The 15,411-nt window shown below is 52.0% G+C and overlaps 8 protein-coding genes across 8 annotated transcripts; 5 read left to right on the top strand and 3 right to left on the bottom strand.

Annotated features, from left to right (window-relative positions):
• Nucleotides 1–754: 754 nt before the first annotated feature.
• On the bottom strand, nt 755–1,683 carry LTS14_003784 (uncharacterized protein; the record flags this gene model as incomplete). The annotated part of the gene is made up of 3 exons (XM_064836487.1): nt 755–1,412; nt 1,461–1,478; nt 1,532–1,683. 3 exons carry the CDS (start codon nt 1,681–1,683, stop codon nt 755–757), a joined length of 828 nt encoding a protein of 275 aa, XP_064695878.1.
• A 545-nt stretch (nt 1,684–2,228) lies between these two features.
• LTS14_003783 (uncharacterized protein) lies at nt 2,229–3,161 on the top strand (the record flags this gene model as incomplete). The annotated part of the gene is made up of 1 exon (XM_064836486.1): nt 2,229–3,161. The coding sequence occupies one exon, from the start codon at nt 2,229–2,231 to the stop codon at nt 3,159–3,161; it is 933 nt and encodes a 310-aa protein (XP_064695877.1).
• Nucleotides 3,162–3,197: 36 nt separating this feature from the next.
• On the top strand, nt 3,198–4,484 carry LTS14_003782 (uncharacterized protein; the record flags this gene model as incomplete). The annotated part of the gene is made up of 1 exon (XM_064836485.1): nt 3,198–4,484. The coding sequence occupies one exon, from the start codon at nt 3,198–3,200 to the stop codon at nt 4,482–4,484; it is 1,287 nt and encodes a 428-aa protein (XP_064695876.1).
• A 55-nt stretch (nt 4,485–4,539) lies between these two features.
• LTS14_003781 (uncharacterized protein) lies at nt 4,540–5,524 on the bottom strand (the record flags this gene model as incomplete). The annotated part of the gene is made up of 3 exons (XM_064836484.1): nt 4,540–4,874; nt 4,933–4,943; nt 4,995–5,524. 3 exons carry the CDS (start codon nt 5,522–5,524, stop codon nt 4,540–4,542), a joined length of 876 nt encoding a protein of 291 aa, XP_064695875.1.
• A 472-nt stretch (nt 5,525–5,996) lies between these two features.
• LTS14_003780 (uncharacterized protein) lies at nt 5,997–6,596 on the bottom strand (the record flags this gene model as incomplete). The annotated part of the gene is made up of 4 exons (XM_064836483.1): nt 5,997–6,083; nt 6,141–6,229; nt 6,283–6,371; nt 6,424–6,596. The coding sequence occupies 4 exons, from the start codon at nt 6,594–6,596 to the stop codon at nt 5,997–5,999; spliced, it is 438 nt and encodes a 145-aa protein (XP_064695874.1).
• A 1,672-nt stretch (nt 6,597–8,268) lies between these two features.
• Nucleotides 8,269–11,652, top strand: ADP1 (FAD-dependent urate hydroxylase; the record flags this gene model as incomplete). Its single annotated transcript, XM_064836482.1, has 2 exons — nt 8,269–11,352; nt 11,416–11,652. The coding sequence occupies 2 exons, from the start codon at nt 8,269–8,271 to the stop codon at nt 11,650–11,652; spliced, it is 3,321 nt and encodes a 1,106-aa protein (XP_064695873.1).
• Nucleotides 11,653–12,153: 501 nt separating this feature from the next.
• On the top strand, nt 12,154–13,293 carry LTS14_003778 (uncharacterized protein; the record flags this gene model as incomplete). The annotated part of the gene is made up of 2 exons (XM_064836481.1): nt 12,154–12,688; nt 12,746–13,293. 2 exons carry the CDS (start codon nt 12,154–12,156, stop codon nt 13,291–13,293), a joined length of 1,083 nt encoding a protein of 360 aa, XP_064695872.1.
• Nucleotides 13,294–13,587: 294 nt separating this feature from the next.
• MSY1 (tyrosyl-tRNA synthetase) lies at nt 13,588–15,385 on the top strand (the record flags this gene model as incomplete). The annotated part of the gene is made up of 3 exons (XM_064836480.1): nt 13,588–14,234; nt 14,293–14,659; nt 14,714–15,385. 3 exons carry the CDS (start codon nt 13,588–13,590, stop codon nt 15,383–15,385), a joined length of 1,686 nt encoding a protein of 561 aa, XP_064695871.1.
• Between the last annotated feature and the right edge of the window lie 26 nt (nt 15,386–15,411).

Here is a 15,411-nt window from a genome sequence, read left to right as displayed (position 1 = left end):
GACCGCTCGGCACACCTCCACAACTTCGTTTTCGCAGCTTGTCAATTCGCTAGCTAGCAGGAAGCAAGTGGCGTGGAGATGTCCGTACCAGAGCTCTGCTGGGTAATGCGAAATTGAGAGCTGGAGGAAGTAGTCCATCAGGTTCAGGGCTATAGTTTCTGTATCAGGTGTGCTTTGAAGGCCGCCGATGGACACGAAGAAAATCGATGCAGGGCTGCACATGAACTTGGCATCGTGGTTGCGAGTGACTCTTGGTCCGGAGGGTAATATTGGATAAGTTTCTGTGGTGGCTGTTGCTGGTGGTGCTGGGTTGCGACTAATATTGGAAGCGGATTGCAGTGCAGCTGTTATTCGTGGCTGTAGTGGCCGTATGCGAGTCGCATGTGTTTTCTGTACGCCAGCGCCACGAGCAGAACCCCTTGCGCGAGGCGATGAGCGAGCACCACGTGATCTTGTGGAGGGTGCGCCGCGACGTGGGCCACCTCTTGCGCCTCGTGAAGCCATGGTCCATGTGATGATTGTGATACTGTCTGTGTAGTCGGGATATGGCAGTGATCAGACATGAAGTCGTCTTCGCCTGCACTTTCTTTGTTCCGGCTGCGTCTGCAAAGCCAGAAGCGGACAGCACCCATGAGAGCGCAAAGGATGCAGGCAAACACTTTTGATATGACAAAGAATTTCTCTGTCGTATAGTCGAACATCCAGCCATAACACGTGGACGTGTGTGGTCCACAATGGTCATGTTCACTTCTACTCAACCCTCCACCTCAACAGCCCGCGCACCATCCATATCCGGCATCCACCCCTTCGGTCGTTCTGCACCCCGAACAATCAATCCATAGAGTGCCTTCTCCACCTTCTCCACGCTCTGCTTCATCACTTCCATCTTCTTATCCGCATCCTTTGCAAAGGGTCCCACCCCAGCATCCAGTCCCTCCAACGCCGAGCGCAGCTCTCGCATATCCGTCAGCACAGAACGCTGCTGTGCCGCACTCGTAGCATCCACGTCCATCTCCTCTCCGTCCATGGCACTGGTAGCCGGGATCTTGGGCAGTTCACCACTAGTAGCCATGGCAGTGATGGCGAACCGCATCAGTTCTCCCGTCATATCGTAAATGCCTAGTACATAGTCCTCCGCGCTTAAGTCCACCCCTGGTCCCTCAGCATCTAAGCCTCTCAACAATTTCCTGGCATCGTCGTAGGCGATCAGGGTGGCAGTCTCGAGGTAGTGTTGGAAGCTTGCTGCCTCCATCCATTCCTGGCAACCACCCGTGATCTGTCGGTTGTACCGGTGAGCGTTAAGACCTTGGAGATCACGAGAGACGGAAGCGTATTGTGTCTTGATGGTGTCGTGATACTGCTTGTTCGACTTGATCGCATGCTGGGGAAGTGGTTGCTTGAGGGCTCGTATCCTGGTCATATCAGCTCAAGTTATGCCGTTGATATGCTCCAGGCTATACCGTTGTAGCGTGAAGATACTGTACACACAAGTCAGCATGAACTCAGTCCCTTCCTCACATCATGCACTGACATCTTCTTGGACGACGCGGTAATGTCTCTCGAGGCTTTGATTATCCGTTCCCGTCTGTCGTGGTGTTCGTCTAGCTCGCTCCGGAACGTTTCGAACATGGGCATGAAGGGTGATGAGCGTTGGCCACTACCGTCCTGCTCTTTGCCTTCCATTTCGCCACGAGATCTTTTTGCACCCATATTCATCGAATGTTGATGTTCATACCAGCACGAGGTCGGAGGCAGGCGTGGGGTTCACCAATGGCCGCGAGTCATGTACATTGCCATTGCCATGCCGATGACCTTTCGAGCAACATCGTTACCAGAACTCGACGTGTAGGCTATCGAAGCCACATCACGGTGAGGACTGTGGCAATGAGCCGTATGGGAACAAATAAAGTCACGAGAGGTGCCATCCGCGCCGACTGTGCGCAATCCGGCCCCCAAGCCAATCCACGCCACCATACTCGAAGAGGCGGCAACGCCAAACAAAGTAGTACCTTACTCTTCCTCCCCTCTTGCCTTCCAAATCCATCACTTGTGATTCGAGCACGAAGCATAAGATCTATACGCTGATAGCCCGCCAGCCATGCCAATGAAGCTCAAGCTGGTCGGACTCGAAAGACATAGCCTGGCCAAGATCCAGGCCAATGGAGGATCGCTCTCTTGGCCACGAGACAGAATTGTGGACTGGACGGCCAAGACGCGCAAATTAGACGATGCGTCTTATAAATGTAAACACCTACGCCCTCTCCGAATTCCTTGAAAGCGATGTCCCACCCTACGCCATCCTCTCCCACACCTGGGGCCAAGACGAAGTCTCCTACCAAGACATGCAAAAACTCAAGCTCGCCAGAAAGAAAAAGGGCTTCTCGAAAATCGCCTGGGCATGTCTCGAAGCCTCCTTGGCAGCGATCCAATGGGCTTGGGTCGACACGTGCTGTATCGACAAGACCAGCAGTGCCGAGCTGCAGGAGGCGATCAATTCGATGTATAGGTGGTATGCTGAGGCGCAGGTGTGTTATGCTTATCTTGGCGATATCTCGAGGATGGATTGGATGGTGAATCGATTTCGTGCATTACATGCGAGCAAATGGTTCACCCGTGGCTGGACGCTCCAGGAACTAATTGCACCCCAAGACGTGCGCTTCTACGGCGAGGACTGGTTCATGCTATTCGAGGGCTCTCATGAGGTCGCCTTGCTGTCTAGCATCACGAAGGTGGACGTGGCGGTTCTGAGGCACGAGATAAGATTGAGCAGCATCAGTATTGCGAAACGGATGTCCTGGGCTGCTTATCGGCGGACTTCGAGAACGGAGGATATGGCTTATTGTTTGTTGGGTTTGTTCGAGGTCAGTATTCCCATGCTGTACGGAGAAGGCAAGAGAAGCTTTCGTCGTTTACAGGAAGAGATTATCCGAACATCAAATGATCATTCTATATTTGCGTGGGGTCTCAACCTCGACCGGAGCACTAGCGACCTTCTGGCTTCCTCTCCGGCTGATTTCCGAGGAGGTCATGACATCGTCTCGTGGGGCAGACCCGGCCAGCATGAGATGACCAATCGCGGTCTTAGAATCAATTTGCCTGTATTGCAGCAGGAGACACCAGCTGTACCTGTACCATGGAGCGCTGAGTACGAAGAACAGTAGTACCTAGGCATTCTGAACTGCCGCCGGCAGCACAATATGGACAGTACCATCGCCTTACGGATGCAGAAGTTCCGTGATGAAGATGAGTTCATTGTTTCTTCCAGACGAAAGGCAAATACGAGACTTATGCCCATCTCGCTGGAGAGGATATTGGCTCTGCAGCCAACTCTAATTGGTATTACCCGCGGATTCCAGGCCAAGGAGTCGCCTGTGAAATTTTGGTTTCGCCTCCCTAGCAGCAGTCTACAAAAGCCTGCATACGGGGTGCTTGCATATTACCCAGAAGACTGCTGGACTGGCTCTGTCATGCATCCTCGACCCTTGGGATCACGTAGCCTCCCAGTAGACGATCGTTATAGTAGTGGTCGAGCAGATTCACCCGACAATGTAGTGGTAGCAGGTGTCGCGGTCAAGCTTAGCAATCCTACGTCCCGGGTTTCTATGGTTGAAGACAAGGTACTTTTCGCCTTCGGCTACCAAATGATGCAGCCTGAGAGGAATCAAGGAGATGACGAAGCAAGTGTCAATGTAATGACGTTGGCTCCTGCGATGTCTATTACCATCGAAGATACGCCGTACCTGGGGCTGTCGTGCGCGGAGACGTTAAGGTGTGTCGACTATCCTCGCCCTTGCAAGGCTCATCCCGCCGACGACTGTCCTCATTCAAGAGCTCCACGTCAGGTCAAGCTTTTTGCGGAGAATGGTGAATTCTGGCTGATCACGATGGAGATGCGGGAGAGGAGCATTATGGGCGAGACCACTTTTGTCATCGATGCGAGTATATCACAGCACTTTGAGTTGGATGGGTTGATGGTGCCCGCGGAGCTGGAGGCTATCGAGTGGACAGGCAGGCCGCGGTTATATAACACGTATGAGAAGGGAGGCTATGCTCTTACATCCCGCATCGAGGCTTGGAACACGGCACTGGAGTTGCAAAAAGATACTGAAGCTATGTATGGCAGCTTCGCCATCCTGGTCAGCAACTTGATCGCTGTCAACTTATACTCTTGGGACGATGTCATGGGTGACAAGGAGAGGGTGGAGCTGGAGGCGACGGAATGGGATGGTGAAACCACGACTGAAGCGACCCCGAGAACTTCACCAACGCCGTCCACGAGTCCTTTCACCCGGATATCAAACTTCCAGTATGCATTGGATGCATGGCAGGTTCTTCAAGCATTAAATGAGGACTTCCGGAGCATGCTCGGTGATATCCTCAGCATCCCCATCACATATCTCACGAGCATGGTACCGCTGACGTTTGAGGACCGAGTACTCGAGTTCGATGTTTACAAAAGTCTAGCTGAAGTCGCTCAGCCATAAGCATGATCTCAAACAGTATATATCGAGCTGATACTCCGAAGCAAGCATTCCAAGCTCAATACGCCGCCGGCGTTTGCCCAAGCCTCCCACCATCCGTCACGAGTGTATTGCCATTGATGTAAGCACCCGCTCTACTCGTCAAGAATAGGATCGCTCCCTGGATATCCTCGTCCGTTCCACTTCTGGTAGCTGGTACGATTTCACTTGGCATCGCGCCTGGCTCTGTGATTGGCTTTTCTCGCTGCAAAGCCGGATGCTGTGCTGTCATCTGACTGGGATATAGTCCAGGTGCTATGCAATTAGCTCGGATACCCCAAGGGCCGAAGTAGGTGCTCATCATCTTCACTAGATGCACCGCGGCTGCTTTTGATGTGCTGTACGCCCATCCATCTGGAGCTGCATGTCAGTATATATGCTCAAGAAGATAGGTAAGACTTCTGCCACCTACCCTGTGATTGTCTGTGACTGTCAGCAAGAGTACATGAACGGGAAGGATAGCAGGTTTAATACCTCAAGGATCCGCCAATAGATGCTGTGACGATAACCTGCGACTGCTGCGCAAAACCCTGCTTATTCCCGGCATCTAGCAGCTCGAGGAATGCCACAGCGGTATAGTACGGCGAGGAAATATTTACCTTGTACGCAGTCGCAAAATCATCTATCGGATGCGACAAAGCGACTTTCTGAAACTCCTGTACAGTGGGATGACGATCGTCCGGCAGCTCACCAAAACACTGCACACCCATAGTGCCAGCATTGGCGAACAAGACATTGATATAGCCTTGTTCGTCCTTGATTCGTGTGACCATTGCTGTCAAGGAGTCCTGTGATGTCGCATCGCCTTCGAGTGGGATGATCGATCCGTTCCTGGCTTGCTTGGCAGCATCTTCGAGCTTTTGTCTGCGTCGGCCGATGATGTAGACGGCTTTGGCGCCATGTTCGTCCAGTGCTTTGGCGGCCATGAGACCGATGCCTGACCCTCCGCCTGTGATGACGGCGACTAGACCGCGGACGCCGAAGAGGTCCTGGAGTTGTGGCATTGTTGGTTGTGCGAGCTCAGATTGCTGTTCACGCATTTGGTAGGAGATTGTGTCTAACGATCAATGATGTGGTCTTGGCTTTGATTGATCATTCCAGCATTGTCGCAATGCTTCTTGCTTCGAGATCAATTTACGGTATCATGGTGACACGTTCTGAGGTCATGCCGACAGTTCCGAGGCTTCAGATCATTGGAGTCGCATGCTTGAGCTGGTACATAGCAGAACATACAGGTGCTGAACTTCCATGTCAGGATATGCATGCTTGGTCATGCGTAAGTGAAAATGATCTCTGAACAGAGCTAAAGCCTCGACATGTAGTCTTGCGCCAACTCACATTGGCAGAGCCGCAGAATATAGAGACAGAGATTGTGCGAACTGTACTCTACAGTAGTCCTTATGTCAAGATATCCACTTCGTCCAAGGCTGAAGCTTGCTTGAATACACAGGCTCACGACCGTAAATCGACACCAGCCTAGAGCTTCCATCCAGATGATGAAACGCTGGTAGTCACAGGCTGCGCAGAAGTGTCCTCGATAAAGATACCACCGTAGTATTGACCCTAGAGGTGCCGTCAGTCAGGAATACAAGCACAGTAAGTGAACTTCAAGAAACCCACCTCGTTGATGCCAGATGGCTGATAACCACTAATGGTCACACTTCCATTACCCGTACCGCTCGCAGGCAATTTCAGTATGCCGAAATGATCTGTACCCCATCAATTATTCCATCTTGGAACGAGCAGGTCGACTAGGACTTACAGAGTCCACCGCCGGCATTATTATTGGCTTTCGTCGGAATGACGACCTTGAGGGCGTCGTGGTTCTTGGAGTAATAGCCTGTGATCGTACTGTGGAGAATCATAAGCTTCTGAACATTGGCCTTGCACATAATCAACGTACTTCTGGTTGAAGTCCAGCTCAAGAGCGAAGTTGTGCCAGTCATTCAAGGTATAGTAGGTCTCGAAAAGAGTAGTCTCGCTGACACCACCATTTGTGCTACTCTCGATGCGAAGGGTCTGAGTCGCTGGGATCTTCCCCTTGGTCGCGTTGTTGTACGGCGTGCCAGTCTTCATGGTGAATTGGTGTGCATCGTACGCGGCTGTCTCCAGGAATACATTCTACGCTGGCGTCAGTCGAAGATCATGAAACAAGCGATAGCGATTTGTCCTTGCCTGGTACTCATGCGTGAAGTCGAGTAGACGAGCAGGGTCAGCGCGGAGGGACCAGTGGACAGTGCGCTTTGCTTCAACTATACCATGCGGTCAGTACCAGTGTGATCTTGCTCTGGAGTCCTTCCTACCATAGAGAGTAGTGGATCCATTGTTCGATGCCGGATTCAGCTCGGTCCTTCTAAAACCCACTTGTGGTGCATTGCCACCAGGGACGAATACAGAAGTGTCACTATCGAAGCAGTAGGTCAGTGCCACATTCCATTTTGTTGTACTAGCAGCCACGCACTCAATGGTAACCTCGAACGGCTTCGTTTTGCCCACAATATCAAACTGCGTGAACGGTGAGCTAAATCAAACGGACCAGATTCCTAGCGTCCTTGTGACGTACCAAGTCTGGCTGGACGTTCGGCAGCCTGATGTAGCCAGACAAGTTCTTCGAGCCTTATGAAGATTTTAGCCAAGGGTCCCAAGCGTCCTGCAACGCGATCATACCGTGAACGCTGCCCTGACTATATGGCGAGGGTGGAGTCGAGTCAAAGTCCTTGACCGTGAAGCAATCGTCGATGCGGCCATCCCAAACAACATTCGATTGACTGTGAGGTCGGGCTACGGGAGTGGCCAAAACCCTCGAAATGGCCGAGAGCACGAAGAGGGCAGTGAAAAAAGTCATGATGAACAAGAATTGGAGATCTTGATGAAGGGGAGTGATGTTCGTGAAATTGGTATACTTCCTTGACCAGCCGGTCGCCTCTATATATGCTCATGCCGTGTCGTGGCACTGTCGAGGTCTCAAGATCGGTCTCGGCCAGATTCCGTAGTCCATGCTTCAATCAATCTAATGAAGACAGGAACTATCTCAGGGACTATCGGGCCTCAATGCCTCTCGGCTGTTATTGGTGCGGGGGGTGCATTGTTCTCGAATGCAGTATGTTTGGTTTTCTGGGCAGGTCGACGTCTTCCAACCACATGGCCAGGACATCTCCGTGGACAAGAATGATGCCAGCTGTGAGATGAGCCAGGACGAGAGAGATGCTGGACAGGAGACGAAGGTTTACCAGGCGGAACTTGTCTTGGACTTGCTGTCCAGTCTATGGTGTCGCCATTTAGTGTCCGCTATGCTGTTGTTCTAAGACCGGTTCGCAAACGAGCACGAGTGCTATGTTGTGTAGGATATTTGTTTTCATACTGGTCGAGCATGAAGGTGCCCTGCGAGATGATCATGATCGTTACCACGTGGTCGGAGCAAGGATGAGCTCAAACAAGGTGTTGGTTCGGCTCGGGGCAGGGACACGAGGACAGCGGCAGCTTTCCGTGGTGGCTCACTGGCTCACTGGCTCAGAGGTGGCGGGTAAACTGCTGCAACGGTCATCCATCGTCTAGTGCTATAGCTACGTACATATGCACGACTGAGAGATAGCAGCCTCACGTGCTGGCGATCATCATACACACACACACACCCGCTGTACTATCTCACCAAACTGTCGATGTTCGCCGAACGTACGCCTTCTGCATAAAGTGGTGTATCTACCTTCTCACATAGTCATCTGGTAGCCTGCAGGGCAAGAGCGTCGATATGTGGCGAACACTATGCGCTTTGTCGGCGATAGCACTGCAGGTGCTGCCTACAGTCTCGGCTGGAGCTCAAACACACCAATACTACACCACCAACGACGCCTTACTATCTCAACCTAATCCATTCAGTCTGTACGAGAAGCGGCCGGAGGACTGCCCACCATGCTTCAACTGTAATCTGGACGACTTTGTCTGTCAACAATACGCCAACTGTACCAAGAGCAGTGGAAAGTGCTCATGTCCTCCCGGATTTGGTGGCGAAGACTGCAGTGCACCGCTATGCGGCTCATTGGCCGATGGCAAGGATCGTGCACCAAGAGAGGGAGAGAAGTGCGAATGCAATGAAGGATGGGAGGGCATCAATTGCAATGTCTGCAAGTCGAACAACGCATGTAAGGCTATGCTGCCACCAGTCCAGGCAGATGATGCTGTGTGCTATCGCGAGGGACTAGTGGTCAACGAGAACTACCAGATGTGCGATATCACGAATCGCAAAATCTTGGACCAGTTGAAAGAGAAGAAGCCACAAGCTACCTTCAGCTGCAATGCTCCGCGCAAAGAGTGCAATTTCCAGTTCTGGGTCGATCAGGTGGAAAGCTTCTACTGCGCATTGGATAAATGCGATTGGACTGCCGAAGCTACGGAGACACGGAACACGACAAGCTATACATGCCAGAAAGTGCGGTGTAGTTGTGTGCCGGGTCGCATGCTCTGTGGATCGGAGAACAGTATCGATATCAGCGACTTTCTGGATCAAGAGATCAAAGGGCCTGCATCTTTCACTACCGTGCGTACTGAAGGCGGGTCCGAAAAGGATGGCTCCACATTCTCCGAGCCTGCCATGAACGGCCTCATCTCTTCCGTCTTTGGTGATGAAAGCATCACACTTCAGTGCCACAGTGGCGAGTGCTTGTCCCGGCTGGAAGTCCCTGGCTACGAGAGACCCATCAAAAAGATCAACACCCCACTGATTGCAGGTGTCATCGCTGGCTGTGCACTATTCATTGTGGCTGTGATCTTACTGGTCTTCTTCCTGAGCAGACGAAGCGCAGCACGACATGGTCCAGTCTACCTCGGCGATGAAGAGGAAGAGGAGAATGCGAAGTTGCTGGCCGATCACAAGCCTGCTGCGTTGTACTTCGAGAACGCATCTTATAACCTCAAAGGCAAACAGATCCTGCAAGGCATTACCGGTTCCGTACATCCTGGTGAGCTTCTCGCCATCATGGGTGCATCAGGTGCGGGCAAGACGTCATTCTTGGACATCCTCGCACGCAAGAGGAAGCGTGGTGTCGTGTCTGGTGATTTCTGGCTGAACGGCGAGAAGGTTGGCGACGAGGAGTTCCGGTCCGTCACTGGTTTCGTAGATCAGGATGATACTATGATGGCGACCTTGACTGTGCACGAGACTATTCTCGATTCTGCATTGCTACGACTACCGAAAGAGATGAGTGTCGCAGCAAAGACACAGAAAGTGGAGGACGTCGAGAGACAGCTTGGCATCTATCACATTCGACATCAGCTAATAGGCTCTGAAGAAGGCAATGGCCGTGGCATCTCTGGTGGCGAGAAGCGCAGAGTCGGCATTGCTTGCGAGCTTGTCACCAGTCCAAGCATTCTCTTCCTAGACGAGCCTACTTCTGGACTCGATGCGTACAACGCTTTCAATGTCGTCGAGTGTCTCGTCACTCTGGTCAAGACATATAACAGGACTGTTGTCTTCACGATCCATCAGCCGCGATCGAACATTGTTGCGCTCTTCGACCAGCTCATCTTGCTCGCGCAAGGCCGTGTCGTCTATAGTGGACCTTTCGAGAAGTGCCAAAGCTATTTCGATAGCATAGGCTACGCATGTCCATCCGGATTCAACATTGCGGACTATCTCGTCGACCTAACAATGCACGTTGGCGCGCCTGCAGACCCTGATGATGAGGTTGAGTATCCCGCAGGCCTTGACGTAGACCGACGGTCAACAAGAGCCAGCTCGACTATGGCTGTCAAGAGCATCCCTAGCATCAGTAACTCAAGTATCGAGAACTCGATCGGCTCTGGTGGCGAAAGCCAAAATCAGCTGCGGCCGAAAAGTAAGCGAAAGACTAGCATACGTCAACAGCAGGAACGACAGCTGTTCACGCGCAAGAACACAACCGACGCACCACCAAACAATGCTGGCAGTATAAGAAGTGAGGGTGATAGCCTGATCGGCGAAGATGAGCGGCAACATTGGGTGAAGATGTCCAAACAGCACGGTCACCCGCCACCGCCAATCAATGAAGACACAAACGACCTTCCACCGACCATTGCCGGCGCAACAGGCACTGACCTTGACCTCCTCTTGATTGCCTACCACGACTCAGACGTGGCGGCCAATCTTCGAGACGACATTCACAACGCCGCCGAGACAGCCAACAGCAACGGTCATACTGGAGCTGGCATGAATGGCAACGGGTCTCCATATCGAGGTAAAGTAAAAGGCTACCGCAAGCCCTGGCTGCACACACAGATCGCCATCCTCTCCCGTCGAACCTGGCGTAATCTCTACCGCAACCCCATGCTTATGCTCACGCACTACGCCATCGCCATCGTGCTCGCAGTATTCACCGGCGTCCTCTTCTACGGCCTCAGCTACGATTTGGCAGGTTTCCAGAACAGACTCGGATTCTTCTTCTTCATGCTCGCGCTCTTCGGCTTCAGCACCCTTACCTCGCTCACTGTGTTCGCGCCAGAGCGACTACTGTTCGTCCGCGAGCGAGCGAAAGGCTACTATCACCCCTTCGCCTACTACTTTAGCAAGATGGTGTTTGACATTGTGCCTTTACGGTTGATCCCGCCACTTATCATGGGTGTGATACTCTATCCTATGACTGGCCTTGTGCCTGCGTGGGCGGAGTTCTTCAAATTTATCCTTTTCCTCACTCTCTTCAACTTAGCGGCCGCGACCATCATCCTCTTTATCGGCATCTGTGTGAAGAACCAGGGAGTCGCCAACTTGTTTGGCGTTTTGGTCATGCTATTCAGTCTGCTATTTGGCGGATTCTTGCTCAATCAGAATACTATTCCCAAAGCTGCTACTTGGCTGCAGTCGGTAAGTCTTCATATGTCTGCTATTGTACTGTGCGCTTATCGAATGCTAACAAATTCCGAACAGCTCTCCATCTTCCACTACGCTTTCGAGGGCCTCATTGTCAACGAGGCGAGGTATCTGACTCTGGTCGACAACAAGTATGGTCTAGATATTACGGTGCCCGGTTCAGCCATCTTGTCGAGCTTCGGGTTCGATACCCTGGCGCTATGGCGGGACGCTATTGGACTGTCCGTCTACTGTGGCGTATTCCTGGTGCTGGGATATGCTGCTCTGCATCTTTTCCTGGTCGAGACACGGTAGTCACTTGCTGAGAGCATTTGTTATTTCATTTTCTGTACTTCAGCGACGCATTTGTGGAGATTTGTAATGGTGAACGAGGAACACGGGATAATCCGCATCTGTTCGTGGTTTGGGGTGGCGGACAGTGTAGAAACGCTGGTGATAGTGACTAATGAAGCTATCCATGATACATCAGTCCTATGTAAGACATTCAATCTAGTCCAGCTTTAAGTCTAGTTGCTTATCTTTTCGAATGCCTCTACAACTTGATTGTTGTCTGGACTTCCAACGATAGCATTGGTCCCATAGTGGCTCCGCCCGCACGTGACCGACGCTTTGCGCTTGCCCCACATCTCCACTCGAGGTACCAATCCAGCCAGCAAAAGCCATTGCTTCCTCCTTCACCCATTCGGTTAAGTCAAGTGCCGGTGGACATAAGATGGCGCTCCTCAAAGCAGAGCGCTTGCTTCTGCATAGGAACGCTCTACAATCTGCAACGATCATACTTTCGAGGACGTCACCATGCACTCCTTCGAGTACAATGCCAATCCAGCCCGTGTCGTGTTCGGCAGCGGAAGTATAAAAAGATTACCTGAGGAAGTGAAGCGATTGGGAAAGAGCAAGCCTTTGCTGTTATCTACACCGCAGCAGAAGGAACAGGTACAAGCTCTGGAGCCGATACTCAAAGATGCCGGTATCACATCCGCCGGGCTCTTCTCAGAAGCGACTATGCACACGCCCACCCATATCACCAATCAAGCCCTTGAGTACACCAAGTCCGTGAGCGCTGACTGTGTGATTTCTTTCGGCGGCGGAAGCACGATAGGTCTAGGTAAGGCGATAAGTATTCGGACAGGACTAGAGCATATATGTATTCCCACGACTTATGCTGGGAGTGAGATGACGCCGATCCTTGGTGAGACGGAGGAGGGAAAGAAGACGACGAGGAGTGATGAGAAGATTCTGCCAGGGACGGTGATATATGATGTGGACTTCACGATGACTTTACCTGCTGCGTTGTCGGCGACGAGTGGAGTCAATGCTATTGCTCATGCTGGTGTGTTCACGTCCTGAATATGGTGACTGGGGTGGCCTTGCTGAAATTTTGTCATAGTCGAAGCATTATATGCTCGCAATACAAACCCAATCATGAATCTGCTGGCGCTTGAAGGCACCAAAGAACTTGCGGAAGCTCTCCCAACCATCGTCAATAATCCTCAAGACAAGGAGGCGCGCTCAAAAGCACAATATGGCGCCTGGCTATGTGGGATGTGTCTGGGTAGTGTAGGCATGGCCTTACATCACAAGCTCTGCCACACTCTAGGCGGCTCATTCAATCTCCCGCACGCAGAGACACATACGATCGTATTACCTCACGCGATCGCATACAATGCGCCCAAGATCCCAGAGGTGATGGAGAAGCTCGCGAATGTGTTGCCGGGGAGTGACGGTGATGCTATCAAAGGACTGAATGTACTACTGACTAAGTTGAAATTTAAGCGAGGTTTGAAGGACTTCGGCATGAAGGAGGAAGATGTAGACAAGGCGGTGGAAATTGCGGTGGGTAATCCTTACTGGAATCCGAGGGAGATCGAAAAGGAGCCTCTGAGGGAGACTATTCGACGATGCTGGGCTGGCCAAGAGGCAAAGGCGGACTTGTAAGTAGTGGTGCATAGTCCGTTGTACGGATTTGACAGCTCTCCCTTGGCCTTGTCGTCTGATCGTCGATCATTGTTCCAAGACAAATGCTATCTGAGTGGCAGTGCAATGTCTGTGACCGGCAGCTAAGAGCGTGGCTTGACAATACGTGATGTGACTGGACATGATAGCTCTCGCACTAGCGGGTGTCGGCGGGTGTCTGCAGAAAGGGCGACAGGACACGCTTTGGTGATCGCCAGCGCCATCCTTTTGTCCTTATGTTGTAAGCGTGACCAGGGCGACTGTGCTCCGTCCACCATGTCGCGTCCTCTGCTGCAGGCGGCGACGGCGAAGACGACCGACTGGGTGTGTATGCGCTGTGCTATGCGAAAGGCTTTTCGGACTACTGGACGACCACAGCCGAAGAGGAACTTCCACGTGACAAGACGGAATCATGAAGCTCAGAAAGATAAGAGTGTTTTAGCATTGCTGGAGGAGAGAGGCTATGTAAATCAGATCGCTGGAGACCGGATCACACTGGACAAGCTCTTGCGACGGCGGCAGGTTGGATTCTATGCTGGCATTGATCCCACGGCACCATCACTTCATCTTGGCCATCTGCTGCCATTGATGGTCCTCTTCTGGCTGTATCACCATGGCCACAAAGCCGTCTCGTTGGTTGGAGGGTTCACAGCAAGGGTAGGGGATCCCAGTGGGCGTCTCACATCACGAGCAGAAGCAGTAGAGTCGGTACACGATTCAAACTTCAGTGCCATGTTCTCGCAGCTGGCCGGGATATGGGAGAACGCTGCAAGCTATGGCAAGAGGCATGGGTTCACAGAGCAAGATGCTGGACATCGGGAATTACTGGACAATGCATCATGGCTGGGCAACCTGCAGCTAGGTGACTTCTTGCAGATTCTTGGGCATAGAACAAGGATAGGGCCGATGCTAGGGAGGGATACGTGAGTGAGTCCAAGCATTTCCGCCATTCTGCTAGCTCAAGAGCTGACGATATGGCAGCGTGCGGAACAAGCTGGAGAAAGGTGATGGCATGACTTTCTCCGAATTCACATACCCACTGCTTCAAGGCTGGGACTGGTGGCACATGTATCAACATAACGATGTCCAAGTCCAGATAGGCGGCAGCGATCAGTTCGGGAACATCATCGCTGGTATGGATGTCATCAAGTATATCGCTCAAGGCGGGAGTCCGAGCAAACAGCAACAGAAGCTGTTGGACAAGGATGGCAAGCTGAAAGACGACCTGGCACCTATGGGTCTGACAGTACCACTTTTGACTGCTGCTTCGGGAGAGAAGTTCGGCAAAAGTGCTGGAAATGCCGTGTGGCTTGATCAGAGTATGACGTCTGCTTTCGATCTCTATGGTGTGAGTACAGTTGTAATACTATCTGTACGAGAGTGCTGACACTTTCTGCTATAGTTCCTGCTGAGATCATCTGATACCGATGTGGAGCGATACTTGAAGCTCTTTACATTTGTACCGAGCGCAGATATCGCAAACATCATGGCCGAGCACATCACCGACCCTGGCAAGCGGAAAGCACAACATCTTCTTGCTGGTGAAGTGCTGGAACTGGTTCATGGTCAGGATGTGGCGAAGGAGACCAGAATACAGCATGAGAGCCTGCGCAACCCGAGCTTGTTAGCACGTGCCACACTCGACGAGGCCGGCTCTATGACAAAACACTCTGCATCGCCATCATCAAACGCGATAATACTACCAGCGAGCTTAGTCTACGGCATGCCATTCTCCCGCATCCTCTACCACTCCGGCCTCGTAGGCTCCAAATCGGCAGGAACTCGATTGATTGCTACCGGAGGTGCATACATTGCCGGCCAGAATGAGCCGCTTCATCAGGAAGGCCGCATACTGGGCTGGGAGGAGGAGCGCGAACAACACTACATTCCTCTAAGGGTCGACCAAAACCCTGAGGACGTGAAGTACTTTGGTCGTAACGAGGGTCATATGACGCTTAGGATCGGGAAGTGGAAAGTGCGTGGGCTCACCATTGTTGAGGATGCAGAGTTTGATGCTCGTGGTTTGCAGGCGGCTGGTTGGGAGGAATTCAAGGAGAAGGTGCTAAAGAAATGATTTAGCCTCTTCAGACTCCTTCAGTA

The sequence above is a fragment of the Recurvomyces mirabilis genome (genome assembly GCF_035927965.1).
Source record: "Recurvomyces mirabilis strain CCFEE 5264 chromosome Unknown scaffold_8, whole genome shotgun sequence".
Lineage (NCBI taxonomy): Eukaryota > Fungi > Ascomycota > Dothideomycetes > Mycosphaerellales > Teratosphaeriaceae > Recurvomyces > Recurvomyces mirabilis.
The sequence above is the reverse complement of the archived record's forward strand: the minus strand, read 5'-3'. Positions and strand labels throughout refer to the sequence as shown.